The sequence below is a fragment of the Oratosquilla oratoria genome, chromosome 1 (assembly GCF_046742065.1).
Source record: "Oratosquilla oratoria isolate Oo_2021 chromosome 1, ASM4674206v1, whole genome shotgun sequence".
NCBI classification, from domain to species: Eukaryota; Metazoa; Arthropoda; class Malacostraca; order Stomatopoda; family Squillidae; genus Oratosquilla; species Oratosquilla oratoria.
Window position 1 is genome coordinate 71435304 of NC_134777.1, and position 20000 is coordinate 71455303.

The 20000-nt window shown below is 40.6% G+C and overlaps 1 protein-coding gene across 50 annotated transcripts in view; it reads left to right on the top strand.

Annotated features, from left to right (window-relative positions):
• The window catches only part of Dscam1 (Down syndrome cell adhesion molecule 1), a 635227-nt gene that overhangs the window by 279959 nt on the left and 335268 nt on the right, over positions 1-20000 (top strand). For all 50 annotated transcript variants that reach the window (XM_076206304.1, XM_076207477.1, XM_076208806.1 and 47 more), the window contains exon 3: positions 19736-19911. In XM_076206304.1, the coding sequence (XP_076062419.1) occupies positions 19736-19911 (176 nt within the window). The remainder of the gene's footprint in view (positions 1-19735; positions 19912-20000) is intronic.

Here is a 20000-nt window from a genome sequence, read left to right on the forward strand (position 1 = left end):
GTGTGTGTGTGTGTGTGTGTGTGTGTGTGTGTGTGTGTGTGCGCGTGTGCGTATGTGTGGGTTGTGTGTGTTTATGAGGGATTGTACATTTTAGAAACTCTGCCAAGGGATTCGAACCCTGACATATATATATATATATAATATATATATATATATATATTTATATGTATATATATATGCCGTTCATTCACAAGTATAGGATAAATAAAATCGCCTGGCGACAGTTCAATTGAAATTAAGACTACCACAGTTTACGAAAGGATAAGTCAATGTAGGCTGCTGAAGAGGTGTCACAGAAGTTCATGATCTCTCTCTCTCTCTCTCTCTCTCTCTCTCTCTCTCTCTCTCTCTTTCTCAATCTATCTTGCTCTAACTCTCTCACGGAGTGTCTCGTCATATGACTGGACTCGGTAGTTTAAGTAACACTTACGATAAGTGGGACTTGAGGTCTGAGGACGAATATTTTAACTTAGTCTGGAGGGTGTATGCACTCACGTGGATCAAAAGTGTCTGGAGGGTGTAGGGTATGGGCATGGCATGTGTATGGAGTGGGTTTGAGACATGTGGAACTGATGGTGGAGGAATTGGGGTTTTTTCGTTAATTTGTGGATTCGTGCATAGTTGCACTGCGAATTTGCCTGGACACGCATACTCACACATACACACACATTTACTATTTACGTGTATAGATTTAATTGTACACGTATATATATATGTATATATATATATATATATATATATATATATATATATATATATATATACACGCACAAAATAACTCAAAGGAACGCAAGGACTCGTGGGAAATTAATTTGCCTTTACATTTAGAAAATCTCAGAGTGGAGAAGAGCGGGGTGAATGAGAAGGGGAAAGTTTTTGTGTAGTGGAGTGGAAATATCTTTTTCTGGTGCCGGGCGATTTTATTCAGCTGAGAGGTGATTCATGGACTTAAGGGAATATACGTTCGATTTATTCCATTTATTTGGGTATCTCCTTAATATATTTTATAATAAAATAAACTGACGACTTTATTCAGTTTGTGTCTGCCCCCGTCTGTACAAGTTCCTTTCCAGTGCTAAATTATAGAGCTTGACGTTAGACAGTATGAAAAGTGACTCATCCAAACGAAGGGGTTAAAGGAGCAACATGTTTTAGTGGTCTTGAGGCGATGCGGTTCAAGTCCTTATTAGTACATGGTACATTGGTACTTTTGTGGAGATTTGTGTGTGTGTTGGTGGGGGTTTTGTACGAGTAACTGCTGTGCTTGGGGGTGGGTGAGTATGATATCTGTTGTAAATGTTTGTATGACTTTATGAATGAATGAATGTTTACGTTTGTGTAAACATTTTTACGCCAGTAAGATTTCGAGTGTACTTGTATAAAGGATTACAAAGGATTACAAAGGCGGAGCATGCCGACAGGAGACCTTTTGATCCATATCTAGGTCGGATGCGAAAAAAAATCATATTAATAATAAAACAATAAATAAAAACTATAATAATGTAAATAACAAATAAAATACATAAATAAATGCATAGGTATAGTTAAATAATAAACAAACAGGTAAATAGTAAATAATAATAAATTGACATATAACTAATAATGAATGAAAATCAGACAGACAAATGATAACAAAACAAAAACAAATAATATAAGATAAATTATAATCATTACAGCATCTTGCTTAGGTATTTATCTAACTGATTCTTAAAGCTTCGAACTGAACTACATTGCACTACCTGAGCAGGAAGTTTATTCCATTCATTTACTACACGGTTGGCAAAGTTGTTTCTACCTACTTCCAAATTGAATCTATTTCCGGACAGTTTGAGACCATTGTTTCTTGTCTGATTCTCATTCAATGTGAAAATGTTGTCACTTTTGATGTTGTCAATTCCCTTTAAAATCTTAAAGACCTGTATCAAGTCACCTCTGAGTCTACGCTTTTTTAGGGAAAACAGATTCATGTGTTTTAGTCGATTTTCGTATGATTTATTTTTGATATTTGGAATCAGTTTTGTGGCTCGCCGTTGTACTTTTTCCAATCTGTCAATGTCTTTAATGAGATTCGGTGACCATACGGAAACAGCATATTCCAAATGTGGACGAACTAACGATTTATATAGCTTGTTAATGAGTGATGGACTTTTGAAATCAAAAGATCGCGCAATCAGTCCCAGAATCTTATTTGCTTTCTCAGAGGCTGAAATACACTGCTTGGATGACTTGAGGTCGTTACTGATAATTACGCCGAGATCTTTTTCACTATCCACTTTTGTTAACGAATTACCAAATAACTTGTAATCGTACTTACTGTTATTTTTACCTATATGCATTACCTTGCATTTACTTGTGTTAAATTTCATTAGCCACTTTTCAGACCATTGCTGTAATTTATCTAAATCTACTTGAATATCTAATTGGTTTGAGTGATCATTTGCCACTCCGCACAGTTTTGTATCATCAGCAAATTTGGAAACAGTAGATTTTAGTCCATGGTCTATATCATTTATATATACTATGAATAGAAGTGGCCCAAGAACGGAACCCTGAGGAACTCCACTTGCAACACTTTTCCATCCAGAAGTTTTTCCATTTAAAACAACTCTCTGTTTTCGACCATTCAACCAATCACTAGTCCAACCTAATAGGCTACCACTTATTCCATGCAAAGCTAATTTAGTAAGTAGTCTTTCGTGTGGGACGGTATCAAAAGCTTTTGCAAAGTCTAGATATATTAAATCTATATTGTTTCTTTTGTCATAATTGGAGATAACTGTGTTGTAGAATTCGAGTAATGCTGGCTATCATTTATCAAACGGTTACTTTCTAAATGATGTTCGATAGCATCTCTGATGATAGTTTCCATTATTTTTCCTACGATTGAAGTCAAACTTATAGGCCTATAGTTATTTGGTTTCTTTTTGTCACCTTTTTTGAATATGGGAGTAACGTTAGCTAGCTTCCATTCTCTTGGGACATCTCCGGATATGATGGATTTCTTGAAAATAATTTCTAATGGAACAACAATCTCATTTTTCATTTCCTTTAAGATTCTTGGATGCCAACCGTCAGGCCCTGGTGTTTTATTAACTTTGAGTTTGTCTATACACCTTTTAATTTTTTCTTTTGTTATATTTACCGTAGTGAGTAAGTTTACCCCAGACTTTTCACAGGTTTCAGTTTGGAATTCACTTTGAGGTGTTAAGTTTACGAATACCGAGCTAAAATAACACACACACACACACACACACACACACACACACACACACACACACACACACACATATATATATATATATATATATATATATATACATGCATGACGTGCGTGTGTATGGGGGTGACTGTGCTCGATCGCGGGTATTTTTATGTGAGAGTGAGTAGGTGGGAACGTATGTGTACGATCGCTTTCAATGAATGCAGGTATTTTTGTATGTAATATGATATGAATTTACATGTGTGTGTGTGTATGTGTGCGAGAGTAATGTTCTGGCTGTAAGGTAACTATTACTACAGCTAGGCTGTTCCATCAGTCAAACAGCTTCTTAATATAACCGGTATGCAAATTGACCATTTTTTTTTTCTGCTCTGCCTGGCCTCCTCTCCTCACCCCCTCTACCTCCCCCCCCCCCTCTCTCTCTCTCTCTCTCTCATTGTCTCTTGTAAGGTTAACCCTTGAGGTTTCGCTTGAGGCTGACTTGACAAGGCTCTTTTAGGGTGAATAGGTGAATCAGTGGAGGTGATGAGCTGGAGGTGAGTGAGTGAGGGAGGGAGAGAGGTAATGTTGGAGCGCCTGTATTGAAGGGCTTTGATTGTGATGGCAATGGTGGTGGTAAAATTGGTGGTATATGGTAGCGTCGGTGATGATGGTGATAATGGTAGTGACGGTGCTGGCGTTGATGGTGGCATTAGTGGTGGTGATATTGGTGGAACATTGTAGCTTCGGTGATGATGGTAATTGTGGTAGTGACGATACGTTGGTGATGTTGATGGGGGAACGTATTGAGGGAACCATGAATAGAAATTCATGTATGGTAATCGTAGAGTCGGGGTGGGGGTGGGGGGATTGGGGGTGGTGGTGTGAATGACATTTGAGTGATGGAGCAGGACGAAGAGGAGTAGGAGGACGAGGAGGAGGAGGACGAGGACGAGGAGGAGGGGGACGAGGACGAGAAGGAGAGGAGATATCGAGATGGACACAAGGCGGAGTAGAACACCAAGTGAAGTGTTTAACTCATCCCGAAGTCGAGGAGGATATTCGAGGATGACGTAAGGATATGCAGGCACGTGTGGGTAGTCCAGGGGTCTTGTAGTGCCTCAGCGGACTTTGAACCTGCCCCGTGTTCTTTGAGATAGTTGCAGACATGTCCTCCATTGTTGAGTAGTTTGTGTGTTTGTATATACTGGTATTGTGGTGCTACTGAATTAGGTCTGGATGATGGTAGTATATGTATTTATAGTTTTGTAATATATACGAATATGCACGGGCTTGTATATAAATACATGTGTCCGTGTATGTGTGAAGGTAAGAGTATACTAGGCGCAATATCAGGGTGAGCAGATGTAGCACAATTATGCTAAATTTATCATCTTATTCCATACAATTGTAATATATATATATATATATATATATATATATATATATATATATATATATATGTGTGTGTGTGTGTGTGTGTGTGTGTGTGTGTGTGTGTGTGTGTATGTATAAAGCAGATACCGAACGTATTAAGAGGAACAAAAGATTTAACATTATTTTTTACTAACTTAGCATTATTACAGCTGCTGTCTAGCGTATTTCAGCTTGAGGAATGTCATTATCCTACCCCAGGGCAAATGAGACGGCTTCGGTCCCAGCCGAACGCGAGGGGGATTGGCTAATTCTTAATGGAATGAAATCCTTATATAATAGAGTTTGATCCCTCTTAATGGAGTTGGATTCCTCTTAAAGGATTAGATTCCATTAAAAATAATCCAACTACCTGAAGAGGGATCCAACCCCTTCAAGATGGATCCAGTCTCATTTGAAAGGATCCAAACCCCTTATAGCGTGTAGAAAAATGGGGTTGTTTATGAAAGCTGCGTGTCATCATATGATCACGTGGTATAGGTTGTCACGTGGAACGTGCAAGTTGTGTGAGCTCATTTGGGCTGTTGTGTAAGCTCATTTGGATTGTGTAAAGAGCTGCTTTCGGTCCAGACGCGTGGAGGACCTAGACACGTGTCTTAGGGCCACTCACTCCAGTAGGACTCGTGTCTTGCCCAGTCCAATTCCAAACTTCTCCTAGTATTCTCATCAACTGAGAGATAAGCTTCGTTATCTCTGTATGCTCATTATACTGCAGATTTGCATGGTAATTGCTAATAAGTTGGAATGTTGTATTATAAAACATTATCTACTGGAGCCATTTGTTTGTGGATAAGGACAACACTTAAACCGTTGTCAAACTCTTTTGAATCAGGTTGTACTTCGTCAGGGGTGGAGGAAGGAGTGGCATAGGAAGTGGGGGTTGCCTCTTAATCAGGTAGAGAGAAAGGGAAGAAATGTCCTAATGGGTTGTGAGCGTTGTGCGCTGGTGGCGTAACCGGAACCGTGTTGACCTCGCATGCGCCTAGTTGTGGGTTCGAAACCCGTCCGTCTCTCCCATTCCCAGCAGTGACTGTATATTACCTGTCTCAACAGTCCAATTGCTTAGGGCAGAGGTTATGGCTTCGGCCGCACGTACGCGCCTCCTGGCGTAGGCTCCTCCTCATCTCGGAAGGTGTAGTGGGTGTTACGGAGGGGTAGGTGTTGGCAGGTGCACTGGGAGTCACGGGGATATTATATTCTAACAGGTGTAGTGGACAGTGAGACGGCAGGTACCAGTAGGTGTGTCGGGGAGCAGTTGAAGAAACGGCCTTGTAGCTTGTACATGAGAAGGCAACCCCGCCTACGGTGTCGTCCTGTTTTATTGCAATGTGTGTGTGTGTGTGTGTGTGTGTGTGTGTGTGTGTGCGTGTGTGCATGCGTGTGTGCATGCGTGTGTGCGTGTGTGTGTGTGCGTGTGTGTGTACGTGTGTGTGTGTGTGTGTGTGTGTGTGTGTGTGTGTGTGTGCGCGCATGCGTGTGCGTTTTTGAGTGCATGTAAGCCCTCAAGCCGCCTTGGGAAACAAATCAGTCACCCGCTTCAAAGGTTGTGAATCTTAATAGCTGGAAGACTTCCTTCATAATAGCCTAGACTTCCAAGAACACAGTCAACTTTCTATAACATTCGTATAGATTTAATTTTTCTTGGTTCGTCAATAGGATGTTTGACACAAACGTAATTTCACATTTGGAGATTCGAAAAACAAAACATTTAAATGAAATCGTTTCTACCCAAATAAATTCACCACAGTTGACGAAAACAGGCCCAGTGTGGAGCTGCCGACTTGCTTAGTGAGATGAGGAGACGGTTTAGAGACGAAACGTATCGACGCCACCCCCTCGCCTCCCAAGTCGTCGGTGTGGAGCTGGGAGCGTTTTTCACCGTTGTCGACGTCCTGTGCACCGTCCTTGTTGTTTTCATTGTTGTCGTTTTCGTGGTTTCAGTCGTCTTTTGTTGTTGCCCTTGTTTTTTTTATTTTTTTTTATTTTGTATTTATACATTTATTCGTTTATTCATTCGTCCATTTTCTATTTATCAATTTATATATTTATTTTTATCAAGGGCAAAGTTGTTTTATCATAGACCACACTAACACTGACGCCCGTAAACTCATACTTATAATACTCTTACACTGTTAAACAATAGCATGAAGAGTATAGCTGTTCTGTCACAGCTTTGCACTGAAGCAACATCGTGTATTTTTTAAGGTAGATTGCAACACAGACTTTTAAAAATCCAAATTCCCCGCTGGTAAGAGACTTAGAACGGAATAAAACTGCGAGACGCCTATTGAAGTTATAAGGAAACGTGACACTTGGTACAGGAAGAAATCGAGATAGCTTTGGATCCCACGAATATGAATAAACTCGCCTGACGGCAACTATGTTTTTTTTTTGTCGAAAAGATTATTGGTTAGATTTTTTATGGGTGGATGGGGGACTGACTATTGTATTAGTGAAGAAATGCATTTTGCTTATTACACCCCCTCCCCTTCTCCTCCAAACATCCGAATTAATCCCGTCCATGGCTGAGAATTTCAGCGTCACTGTACTGCGAGCCGGCACTCCAGCTCTGGTGGACAAGTTTTGAGTGTGTGTGTGTGTGTGTGTGTGTGTGTGTGTGTGTGTGTGTGTGAAGTCACAACATTACCCATTGATTAGGCTATATACGAGCACCGAAATATCATATAGGGACGAAATACCTGTCGATCACGAGTCCGGCACGTGAACTAAGACGGTGGTGAATCACACTGCTCCAGCCTCGCCTTTCATATCCATATTTAGTTTATGAGTAGATTCTTTCCTGCATTGCACATCTGACTTAAAATTCCTGAGGAAATTCTCTGAGTATGTTCAATCTTGATAAATTTACATTTTTTCTATCATTATTTTGATGTGGATTCCTCTCTGACTGGATATATTTCATTCTAAACCGCATTTCATTCCGGAACTACTATGGGGAAGTCACTTTATATAATAAACTCTGGCGTTTATGAAGGTTTTTCTTAGTTGAATTAAATCATATAGCGCTAACAAACTTAATGTATCGACCCTACGGTCCTCATTAGAAGTGTAAATAACAAAATAATCATATCACACACTTTAGCAGAACAATGACGTCAACCTCATGCAGCGTTCCCAATATCAATGATGCTCAGGCAGGGGGTAAATATATAACGAAGAAATGAAATGGCGGTTTTCCGCCAGTGTCCTTGATAGTCGTCTTAAGACTGCGTCCACAGCACCTGCCTCAGTGTCCTTGCCTCCTCGTCCAGCACCTTGCTCAGCGGCCTCACCAGTTGAGGTACACAAAGCACTCATTTGATGGATAAAACCGAGACCTAGTCCTTTGTTCTTTCTGTATTGACCGGACCTCCTAGTCCTTCTATACTCTTCGTGTGGTTCATTTGAATACTTTATCGTTAACGTGAAATCCTGGGAATCTATACTTTTTTCGTTTATGTTTGTGCATTATGTACTGTGTGTTAAAGGCCCGCATGTCTGACGTGAGCACGTGGGCGCATCCTGATAGGCTACCCAAAGCGACGACGGTTACTCGCTCAGCTGCCTCACTATTTAAATGTGACAACGAGTGCAGGAGGGGAGGGTGAGAAGGAGGAAAAGAAGAGCTTCTGTTTGCTTGAGGCACGGCACGTAACGTTCCCACGAAAGACTGCGTCAATATTATTGATTTTTTCCGTGGCACATCACACAAGCTCAATTCCATACAAGAAATAACATTTCCCGCCTACGCTGAAGTTTACCCAACAGTCATTAAATGTGTCAAACTTGTATACTAGGTGCAAATATATATGAAACATTAAAATTAAAATATGTATAATAAGGCTAACTTTCAATTGCTTCCTTGTTGTCATCATCTTTTGCCAGCAAGCATGCTAAAGGGTGCCGTCATTCCTGTGAAGCGTTACTGTCGTGGTTGATCTAAGGGACTGAAGGGACGAAGGACATGAGTGAGCGTGGAAGGTGAGTGGGGCGGGGAGGGCAGGTGGCGGCAGCGTGGCACGTTCTGCAGCTGCCGTCTCGCTCGCCACCTCTCCACATTTCTACACTACGCATCCACGTTTCCAACCTCCTTATCTCGTATATCATCTCTCACGCTCCACTCCACTTTCCAATGTGGGATTCCTCTCGTCTGTTTTTTAGAATATTCACATATTTTTGCAAACTCCTCACCCGACGTTTACTTTCTGACCTCAACCGTCCTCTGTTTTGTAACAACGCACGAACGAACTGGCAGTGCCTCTTTAGCATGGAAAGGCTATCTTTGGAACGATGCCCCACTGGCGGCAAGGTGGTGACCCTTGAGTTAGTGAGAGTGTGGGCAGTGGAGGGTGACGGGGCAGACAGAGAGAAGTGGAACTTTGCTCCCACCCCCTCCTTCCCTTCGTCCCACCCACCAACTCCTTGCGAGAATTTGAAATCATTCATGCTTGTCGGCGACTTTTCCCGCTGGGTCGAACGGTCTGCGTCTATATCTGCTTGTAATATTCACAGGGTGTTAAATATGCAATAAGTGTACGGTTTCGGTGGAATCGTGTTGAATTGGGAGATTCTCTTTTTGTGGTCGAAGGTCCAAACATGTCCATGTTTGGCGGTCGTCGTCCGCCGATCTGGGATTCATGTAGTCTGAGCCAGCTTGTTTTGTGATTTGTGTCACGCTGCTTTTCACAGAATCCCAGAAAAATCAGTTTCCTATTTCGATCGTTTAAGAGAGAATACTAAAGTTGACTGCACGTTTTTATTTGCTTAACTTTTAAATGTCTGAAATCAGATACTATATATTTATTTCGTGTGAACTGTGAAGGGTTAGGGAGATGGGATCTGCCCGGCCTTGACGCAATTGCTTTGGGCATCGATTTGCATGAACATCCTGCATCGCTCACTCTCAAAGGATTTAAGTTTTAACGGATTAATGGATGAATTAGTCTGTCGACAATTTTTTGTTGCGATATTCGTTTTTATCTTAGGCATTGAAAAAGTAGATACCTTCACATGCAGGAAATCAAGCTTGAATCTAATATTTTTTATTTATTCTCTCGGTGTGTCATAAGTGTTGCATTCGTTTCTGTTATTGAACTAGTATAAAATTCGATTATATACTGTCGGAAATTTCGTTCACGCAATTTTGAGGCTCCTGATTTAGATTTCTGTGAGAGATTAGTTATCAAGAATTCTCCACTCTGAAACTAGGGAGAAGACTGAACCACCCTCTAAATAAATTCTTAGCCTGAAATCAGCCGCGCCCTGATATCAAAGCTGGTCGCGAGTCGGTCGTGACGTCATCAGTGGGACGCTACCAAGTCAGGCTTTGTTTACCGGCTCGTCAATTTATTATTATTTTTTTCTTCTTCAGCATCATCATCTGCCCCGTGCTACTGTGGATGGAATGTTTGCCGGGACAGGGAAGAAGCACTACATTATGCGTTTGGCAGTTGAAAGAATATGTGTAGAGCAAACTTGAAAGAGGATAAATATGTATTATGTCAACTCTCCCGTGTTCATTGTTGAGGAGCCCGTATGAGAGTAATCGTATCGGAGTAAATCAAGAACAACAGTTCATTATCATGCTGTAGCACTAGCGCACAATGTCTCAATTAGATATTGTATAATTATTGGCAAAGAAATTGCTTCGCTTGGGAAATATTTGCAACGGTCAAGAACTTGGTTTCATGGTGGAGTCTGGGGAGTTTGAAGTGGGGCTCCTCCCACACCCCTAGGGAGGACCTATACCTTCTTCAGGTCGTAGTTCTGTGTTCCTTAGCCGAATAGAATCGAATTGCGTGGGATCCTGCGACCGAATGCGTGCGAGATGAACTTCGTCTCATCGTCGTACAAGACTTTGTTCGATGTGAATGCCCTTGGGTATTTTTTCGCCCCTTAACTGACAAACCTACCCACCGGTGCGCCAGCTGTCAGGATTTTTAAATGTAATATTCCTCGGTATTATTATTCATCCCCCAAACTTTCCCTCTCCCCCATCCTTCCTACTAATAATTCTCACGCGTCAATTGGAGTTAGTTGGGCTATGATAGCAAAATGAAACGTAGACAGATATGAATAATTGATACCAGGAAATCAAAAGCTCCTATCTGTGTCTGATTTGCCTTTGGTGTCATCAAAATGTTGCCTATTGAACAGCACATGAAAATAATAAGAACAGTTTACTGTCAGTCTTTGAGTCCTTGCACTCATTACTTCTCATTACAGAACCAGTGTACAGAACGGAAGCAATCTAGTCTTTCAACAGTTTTCTTGCAAAACTTCCATGGAATATCTCTTGACTCAAAATACGAGCCTACAAACTTGAGCACACGCGTAAGCACACACACACACACACACACACACACACACACACAGAGAGAGAGAGAGAGAGATGGGAGGGGAAAGGGATAACTAAAAAAAAAACAATATCAAACTAAAAATTGGTATTCGATTCTGTGTTACGAGACTGACTATTCAGTGCCCTACCTTCACGTAGTGGATGCTGGGTCTGTTACTGATGCTCGTTTATGTTTATGGCTGTGGTACATTCTGCACTGAATCACAAGGTTTAATACATTTTTTTCGGACTTAAAAGAAGGCATTATTCAACATTAGGCTCTAAACAACTGATGGTCATGGCCTTTGTATGGATATATGTGTATATATATATATATATATATATATATATATATATATATATATATATATATACGTATTTACATATACATTTCCTGTCCACGACCAAATGTGTGCGATTTTTCTGTGTTATATAGGATACTATTGTGATACAGGTATAAGTAGTAATGATGCACCTGTATGTAATTGTAGTGCGTTTGTTACTTCATGGATATTTACTCAAATAGTGTAAAAGAGTCGTCAGAAGGATTAGTCCTTTTGAGGAGAATACTAACTGCGCTGTCATGATGAGCATGCTAATGAAGTCGCAAGTATAATGTTAACTGTCTTGTTCAGCTTCTTGAAATTAGGAAAAGGGATTTAAGAAAACTAAATGGTGGAATAAAATTCATAATAGAATATATAAATGAAGAACTATTAGATTATAAAGGATTACACGTACAACCGATTTTGTCGATTATAGAGGTAGAACTAGTGGAGAAGACGATCACAGGATACAAATGTGCCTTTCGCATGAGCGTCTGTTACCGTTACCTTAAGGGAGGCCCCCCTTGAGCACGTGGTCTTAACCCTGAACGAAATCGCCTGGCGTTAGCCAAAACAAAATAGGTAGTGCATCATCGTAACGAAGTTCTTAAAGCGAAGAATTATCAGTCGGATCAGTGAAAATTATCCGATGTAATGTGAGCTGAACGTAGTGGCCCAAAACAGGGCGTGGAAAACCGGGGGTAGTGGTGCTGGGTGCGGCGATAGCACTTTGTGGGCGTAGATCGTCCCGCCCAATTGGCTGCCAAATATGGCAAGGCCCTGCTATGATACGATTATAAACAAACTTTCAAGTTCCGCTTTGCTACACTCTGGTCAACCCCGAAATGCTGTGGTTTGATCTATGTGGATTGTGTACGTTGTGGAATACGCTGTTCTTGACATAGGGAGTTGATTGGATAGTTTTGAATGTGTTCCGGTAGGAGGGTCGAATTGCAGATTCCAAATACTCGTTTTGGTATGGAGTCAATGCATAAAACATTTCGTATGTTCGTCAGCAGGGTGACATTTTTGTGGATACAGGGAGACGATTTTGTTCAGTAGAAGAGAGGTTTCCTGACAAAGGGGATTGAAAATCGTAAAGCCAAGGGTTTCCCTAGCCGAATAAAATCGTCTAACAGCAACTAAAATAAAACGTTGTATATGCATACGAATATTGTAACTAAAAGGTCGCGTCGTTTCATCTGGCCACGAGAGATATATTTATATGTTCAATAAAGTCGGTCAGTAATAACCAGAATAAAATAAATAAAAGCAGAAGGTTTTACACTAGACAATTCCAGAAGCCTTTCTGAAGGAATTAACACACCGAAATATAGTAGTAGTTTTTGGATGACATACGATTTTATAAAGAATTGAAAGAATCTGCAAGAGGCTAAGAAACATACATACATACATATACCAAAGACTTTTCCCTCTTACACGGTAGCCAAAAAAAAAAGGCATAGAAACCACTCCCACCCATTCCATCCCCTACATACTCCATTCCCCTCCACCCTCCTCCCTCCCTCTCATCTTGGCACCTCCTGGATGACGGGTCATCCCTGCATCCCGTCCACTGCCCTGGGTCAGAAGCAGTGTCGCAATACACAGCACATCCACAGCAAGGCCGCTTCATTAAATCGGCGACCCTCCCTCTCCGTCCCCTCATGCAGAAAAGGAGAAGACGGGGAGAAATCCCTTCGGGCTGCGTCAATTTATTTCTCATACATACTTCTCTTGCACTACAGTATCATCCACACACAATCCTTCTCCATTCACCCCTATCCTCTGTCTTCTCCCGTCCTTCCTCAACAGACATTCCTCTCTTTCGTAATGCCCCTTTTACCCCATCCATCCATCTCATCCTATGACGCCCTCTCATATTTACTCCTTCCACCTCTGCCTTCCACACCTCTTTTACTAATATTACTTCACTCATTCTTTCCATGTGTCCAAACCATCCTAATACTCTAAGAAACAGTAGTGCATAAATGACACACGGGCAAAACTTGTGTGATTTTCACCATCACGGGAACGTAGTTAATATATTTTGGTGTGAGCTAATACCAAGATATAAGCATTTAGACTTAGAAAACCATTGTATTCAAAAGAAAGTGTATGTTATGGCTTGGGAGAAATATACACACTGAAACATTCAGAAGGGCATGTGAGCTTTAATATCCAAAAAGATTGGTCTTTTCTTTTCATCGTTAAGGTTGAACCGATTAGGCTTTGCTTTGAGAGCTAATGAGACGAGGGCTCTTGATTGGCGGGTGTCTCTATATCAGAAGCGGCGTCGACAGAGCAAGCCGATTCAAAACGTTCCACTTTAGCGTCCGAGCGCATTTGGCAGGTAACCGTTTTCTTTTCCTTGGCTTGGATATCTCGCGTTTCACGACGCGCACGGGAGAGGAAAATGTTTAGAATGGTTTGTGATGATAATTCCGACATTCTTTGAGGTTTAGGGAGAACCAGGTATGCCTGGCAGAATTGTAAATTATGTAATCATTGATATGTGTAATGTAACCGGTTAGATTGGTATTCAGATGTTTGGCTTGTCGATGTTTATTGCTGTTGCACATACTTTCCCAAAGAAACTGGTGACTATTCCATTATATATTATACCTCACCTCTTCATACGGGCCTAATTATACTATTCTAGTAAACAATAGAAGACTTTATTCAGCTGAGGAACACCAAGATGTCTAAAAAGAATATTTAAAAGTGTCACAGCTGAAGCCAAGATAAAAAAAAATGTTGGGTAAGAGTAAGGGGTAGGATGAATGAATGAAGATTAAAAAAGTAGCGAACTGGGTGGTTGATATTTGTTTATTGTAGTAACTATAAAAAATCGTGACAAAGCCCTGCTGGGTGTTGGCATTGGTTAGATAAAACACGACATGGCAGTGTTTTTGTCACACAATATCCTTTCGGCTCTGTGGTAGGTAGATGTGTGTGGGACAGTGTGTGGTTCACTGGAGTTGGTGCAGTTCAGGCGCGCGAACAAGCACACGTTGGCAATTCATATCTGGATGTGCGAGGGTGGATGTTATCTGTCACATGTGATTTGGTACGACGTTTTGTTTATTCATGTTGTTTATTGTATTATGGTTGTTCATGATATTAGTTTGTTTATTTGGAAATCCCTATATTTATTATTGTCTCCAGTATTTTCAAAGGAAAATAGATTTGTTCATCCCTTAAATAAATTTGTTTATTCTAATTCTGTTCTCTGTTTGGTCACCTGTTTTCTCGAATAATTTTGTTAATTCAAAATAATATTTTGTTTATTCTTGAATACTTATATTGTATTGCAAGTTATTTACATACCAAAACTTATAATTCTGTTTATTTGTGTCGTTATTAGTATGACAGAGTAAATTATCCGAGTAATTTTGCACGTTGTATCCATAACATATTCAACCCACAATGCAAAATTAGTGTTGTGATTGAAAGTGTTATTTTTCCTTGTTTTCCTTTTAATGCTGACACGGGTTTGTGTCTGTTAGAACAGAGTAACATGGAATTGTCTTTTTCAGTTTATGTCTGTGGTTTTGATTGTCGCATTAGGGTGGATGTGATGATATTTGGTGTCCATATTTTGACGTGTGTGAAGTATTTCTTTGGGCTTGGAATATTTTTCGGCTTATGTGGATTGTGCTTCTTGTTTTTGTGGCAAAAGGTGCTTCGTTTCGTATAGATTGACAGTGGTTCCCATTACATTAGTATGAGGGTGCACACACACACACACACACACACACACACACACACACACACACACACACACACACACACACACACACACACACACACACACACACACACACACACACACACACACACACACTCACTCGGGTAAATTATAAATTTAATGGAAATTTTATAGTGGAGTGACCGATGGGATCAGGTGACCGTAAAAAAATCTCCTCACTGCACCTCACGTTGTATGTTACCTTTCAAACCCGGTCACCTGTACTCCCTGTGGAACCAGACGCCTCCCTGGTTTAAGTCCCGGAACCGGAGTAGAGCCTACTGGCACCGGACTGGAGGTAATTTCTGTTAAATATGAGCGGGGAGCTAGTCAAGGGAAGCCAAGTTTAAACAAAATATTCATAACCAATTTATACATTCAGTATTCTAAAGGCTCATTGCAATGGGGAATACTTGAAAGTGTATTCAATTAAGAACGTATTTTTCCCTAATCTTATTCCTCTTGTTTCCCTTCTCTTCTCTTCTCTCATCACTCTCTCTCTCTCCCCTCCCCCCACCTCTCTCTCTTTCTCTCTCTCTCTCTCTCTCTCTCTCTCTCTCTCTCTCTCTCTCTCTCTCTCTCTCTCTCTCTCTCTCTCTCTCTCTGGGAGGTGTAACGACATATTTTTCTTTGCGGAGATATTTATTCTATGGAATGTTTCATATCAGGCCTGTGATGGATTAATTGATGATAATCTAATCGTCGGTGTGGAATGACCCCGCTGTCATTTTTTTATCACAGATAACGATGACCAATGTACAGGGTATGGTGTTCTACTTTTGATACAGAAGATTGAATAATTGAACGCACATAATTGCTTTCCCCGGAATGAACATATTCATGTAAAGGAACATGTGCTACTTTCAAATCGTATCATATATCAATGGTTTTCGTTGTTATATTATTTGTTTTTGTTTTGTTATCATTTGTCTGTTTGATTCTCATTTATTATTAGTTATATGTCAATTTATTATTGTTGACTATTTCCTGGTTTGTTTATTATCTAACTATACCTATGCATTTACTAATGTATTTTATTTGTTATTTACATTACTATAGTTTTTATTTATTAATTTATTATTATGATTTCTTTTTTCTTTTTCGCATCCGACCTAGATATGGACCAAAAGGTCTCCTGTCGGCATGCTTATCTTTTGAAATCCTTTGAGTACTAACGGAACGCTAGTGACGTCATATCGGTTGTTTTTCAAACTTTCAAATTTGTCTTATCTATACAGAGACATTGCAGTTGTCGTGGACAATTTTATTTTCATCTTTGTGTCTATGTCCGTTGCCAAGGGGGTGAAACGGAGATGAATTAGATAGCCTGGCGGCAAGCAGGATAAAATGAAAGTGCCGCCAGGTACGAAAGGGGTTGATATGCATATACTCATCATTCTCCATCTTGTTAGAATCCCCGTCCTCAGATGAATAAGATCGCTTAGCGGTAGACACAATAAACAAAAATTGAATGAAGTAGTCAGTGAGTGGGTTAATCAATATTTTTAATTGAATAGTTTAACTTTTCCCACTCTGGTGAGGAAAAAGGGGTGGGGGCATTGGCTGCCTGGTGAAAGTCAGAATACTCGTAGAATCATACAAGTCGAACTAATAAGCCAGTTGACAAGGATAACACAGGCACCAGTGCAGGTGCAAACGGACACTCAACTAGTATGAAGATAAAATTTCCCGCGCCTACTGCATTATATCTAAGATTCTGATAAGATAAGAGGTGGGGGTAGGAGCTTACACCAAGGGACGCTTATGCTTCAATCCTGTTGGTCATGAATACCAGGAACTGGTCCTATGTTTCGTAATTATAGGGACCAAAAATTCGTAGACATTTACTTATTTTCCTGGTTGGTTAATCAGTCGTCCAAAAAAAGTCCACCACTGAATATAGGTCTCTTTGCCACATCACTTCTGCAAACTTCTTTATCTCGGTTCTTCACGTTCTGTTCGGTCGTTCTTCTGCTGGCTGGCTCTTGGCAACTTCGGAAGACCAACTGCTGATTTACTTAAAATAATTGGGACTCCATGTTTGAAGTGACCCGCTTTTGTCAGTACTCCAGAGAAAGGCAAAATCCACAGCATTCCGCCTAATGTTTTGATTGTTTTGTCCATATTTTACTGATTAACTTCAGAGTTTGTTCGTCACAAGATTGCGTTTTTTTTCTTTATTATTCTACCGTTATTTTGGTGATCACTTTTCTTTAGAATTTATGCTCTCAGTGCCCCACTCAGTCTCATTTGTTTGTATTCTTTTTGCCCAGTAAACAGAGTTGAGTCAGGAAATTAATTTCGGCGCGTACGTTTTGTCGTTGTCTTTTTGTCTACGTCAGGGGTTCTCAGCCTTGCTTGGCTCATACACCCCTTTCACCCTTTGCCAGAATGTCATTCCCCCCTCTTTTCCAAGATTGCCTGTTTCAAAAGGTGCATTCTAAATAATATGTAGATATTATCGCACAACGTAACACTTTTCTAATCCTAAGATTAACCTGGGTCAGCACTGGTATAATTCCAGCCCAGGTGACAGGCCAAATAGGCCAGAGCCTATATTTGCTTTCCTCACTCCGTAAACTTAATGTTGTCACAATTCACCCCCAGAAAACCCAAAATTCACCCCTGGGGGTGAATTTCACCCCTAATGAGAACCCCTGGTCTACGTGATTGCTTGCGTAGAATATGGATACAACAACTTGGTACGGGATCCCAGTGACGGTTGCTAAGATCAGGAATTAATGTAACCTTGGCTTTAGCATATCATAATCACTTCGTCACCGAAGGAGCCATCACAGCTGATTTATGGCAGCAGCTAGAATAAGAGAAAGAATGAAATCAGATAAGATGAACAACATACAGTAGAGTATGTCAACTAAAGAAAGATTGAAATAACGGAAAGTTTCGCGCCATTATGACGTCATGTCGCACGGTGGCTCCATCACGCCAGGCGGCTGATGTTCCATAGACATTGATGCAAGCTTTGCAGGCCTCACAGCCTCCCATGGCATTGCATATCCATAAATGCAAATCAATATCGTACTTCTAGGATGTGAAAGGCCTTTCTGGTGCGCTGAATTGAAAGCGGAGTTAGCTGACAAGAACAGAACGCTTGGTAGTGGTGAGTCAGTGGTTACTCACAGCAGTTCGTTTGGTTTGAGGGTTGGGGTGATTTTGCATTTGACAACATTTTCGTGTAGACCCAAGTAACAGCTAATATAGAGAACATACACGACAGAATAGAGTAGAATGTATAAAATCAAAGGCGTACTTACGCAAGTGATTGTGTGTGTCCGTTGGTTGTTCGGACTAGATCTTTTGAGCCAGTTGAAAGACATCAGGGCGAGCGTGTGAACTGTGAAGTTGAATATGCTTGGGACACACCGGCGAGTTACCAACCGACAAGGCCAGTCCTCTCCTTGAATAGGATTCAATTTGCTTCTTGTTGCTGGGAGTCAGTCTCTCTCTCTCTCTCTCTCTCACTCTCACTCTCACTCTCTCTCTCTCTCTCTCTCTCTCTCTCTCTCTCTCTCTCTCTCTCTCTCTCTCTCTCTCTCTCTCTCTCTCTCTCTCTCTCTCTCTCTCTCTCTCTCTCTCTCTCTCTCTCTCTCTCTTTATGTCACATTTTGATAAAAATCCGTTACTACTTTTGCATTCAAAAAAATTCAGCTGGCACTTTATTACATTTAGCTATGGTTTTATTTAGTAAGTTATATATTTCTTTGATCTTCATCTTGCTGTATTTTGTTTGTTTGTGTGAACAGGGCCTAATGCTTGCTGTTCGTGTAAAAATTTCTTCTTCGTTGTGTGTGTGTGTGAGAGAGAGAGAAAGAGAGAGAGAGGGGGTGGGAGAGGGAAACCAGGGCATCCATGTATGCATCCATGTATGCAAATGGTTAATTTTCCTCGCTTCACTGATTTTTTATTTTTGTATCCTTTTTTCTGTGACCTTCGGTAATTGTCAAATCCTCTTGTTGTAAACGCAAAGGCGCTCCTGTGCAGATCCTTTTTCTTACGCAATTTGTATTCCTGTATGCACAGTTCGTTTTAGTTCAAAGTCTCATGAAACCGAGTATTTGACCTACGGCAAATGTTTGAATGCAGAAATTTTGTGCAGTGTCTGTAACCGCGAGGAAAACACACATCGCATTAAATAGTGTTATTTAGTGTTGAATAATGCCTTGAAGGTGTACTGTACCCACGCGCTTGTACACACACACACACACACACACACACACACACACACACACACACACACACACACACACACACACACACACACACACACACACACACACACACACATATATATATATATACATATATATATATATACATATATATATATATATATATATATATATATATATATATATATAAAGGACCCTTCGAGCGTTGCTTCTTTCTTGTATACTACAATTTGGTAAATACAATTAGTAAATACGCACTCGCACATACGTGCGCACAACCATAATTTGGTTACACCTTTCTATACAAACCTGCTACATACGAGTATATCTTGATTTAAGATCGATACTAATTTAATTATCTATTATCTATCCTAATCTTTTTTGTTTTTCTCTCTTCACATCTCTGTTACTAGGTTGATTTTAGTTTAATCATCTATTATGTACCAAGACATGCGTTTACATGTATCCTAATCTTGTTTGTTTTTACTTTTTTCACAGTTCTGTGCAACGAAAGCGGCCCTGTCATCACCGAAGAACCCAGCAACCGTGTCGACTTCTCCAACTCTACTGGTGCCACCCTCCACTGCGCTGTTCGCGGACGACCTGACCCAAGCATCGTCTGGGTTCGCGCTGATGACGGTTCTGCGATTGGTGATGTTCCTGGACTCCGAAAGGTAAGAGGAGACGCTGTACTCTCTCTCTCTCTCTCTCTCTCTCTCTCTCTCTCTCTCTCTTAATAATTTTTGTTAGAGTTTAAATGTGT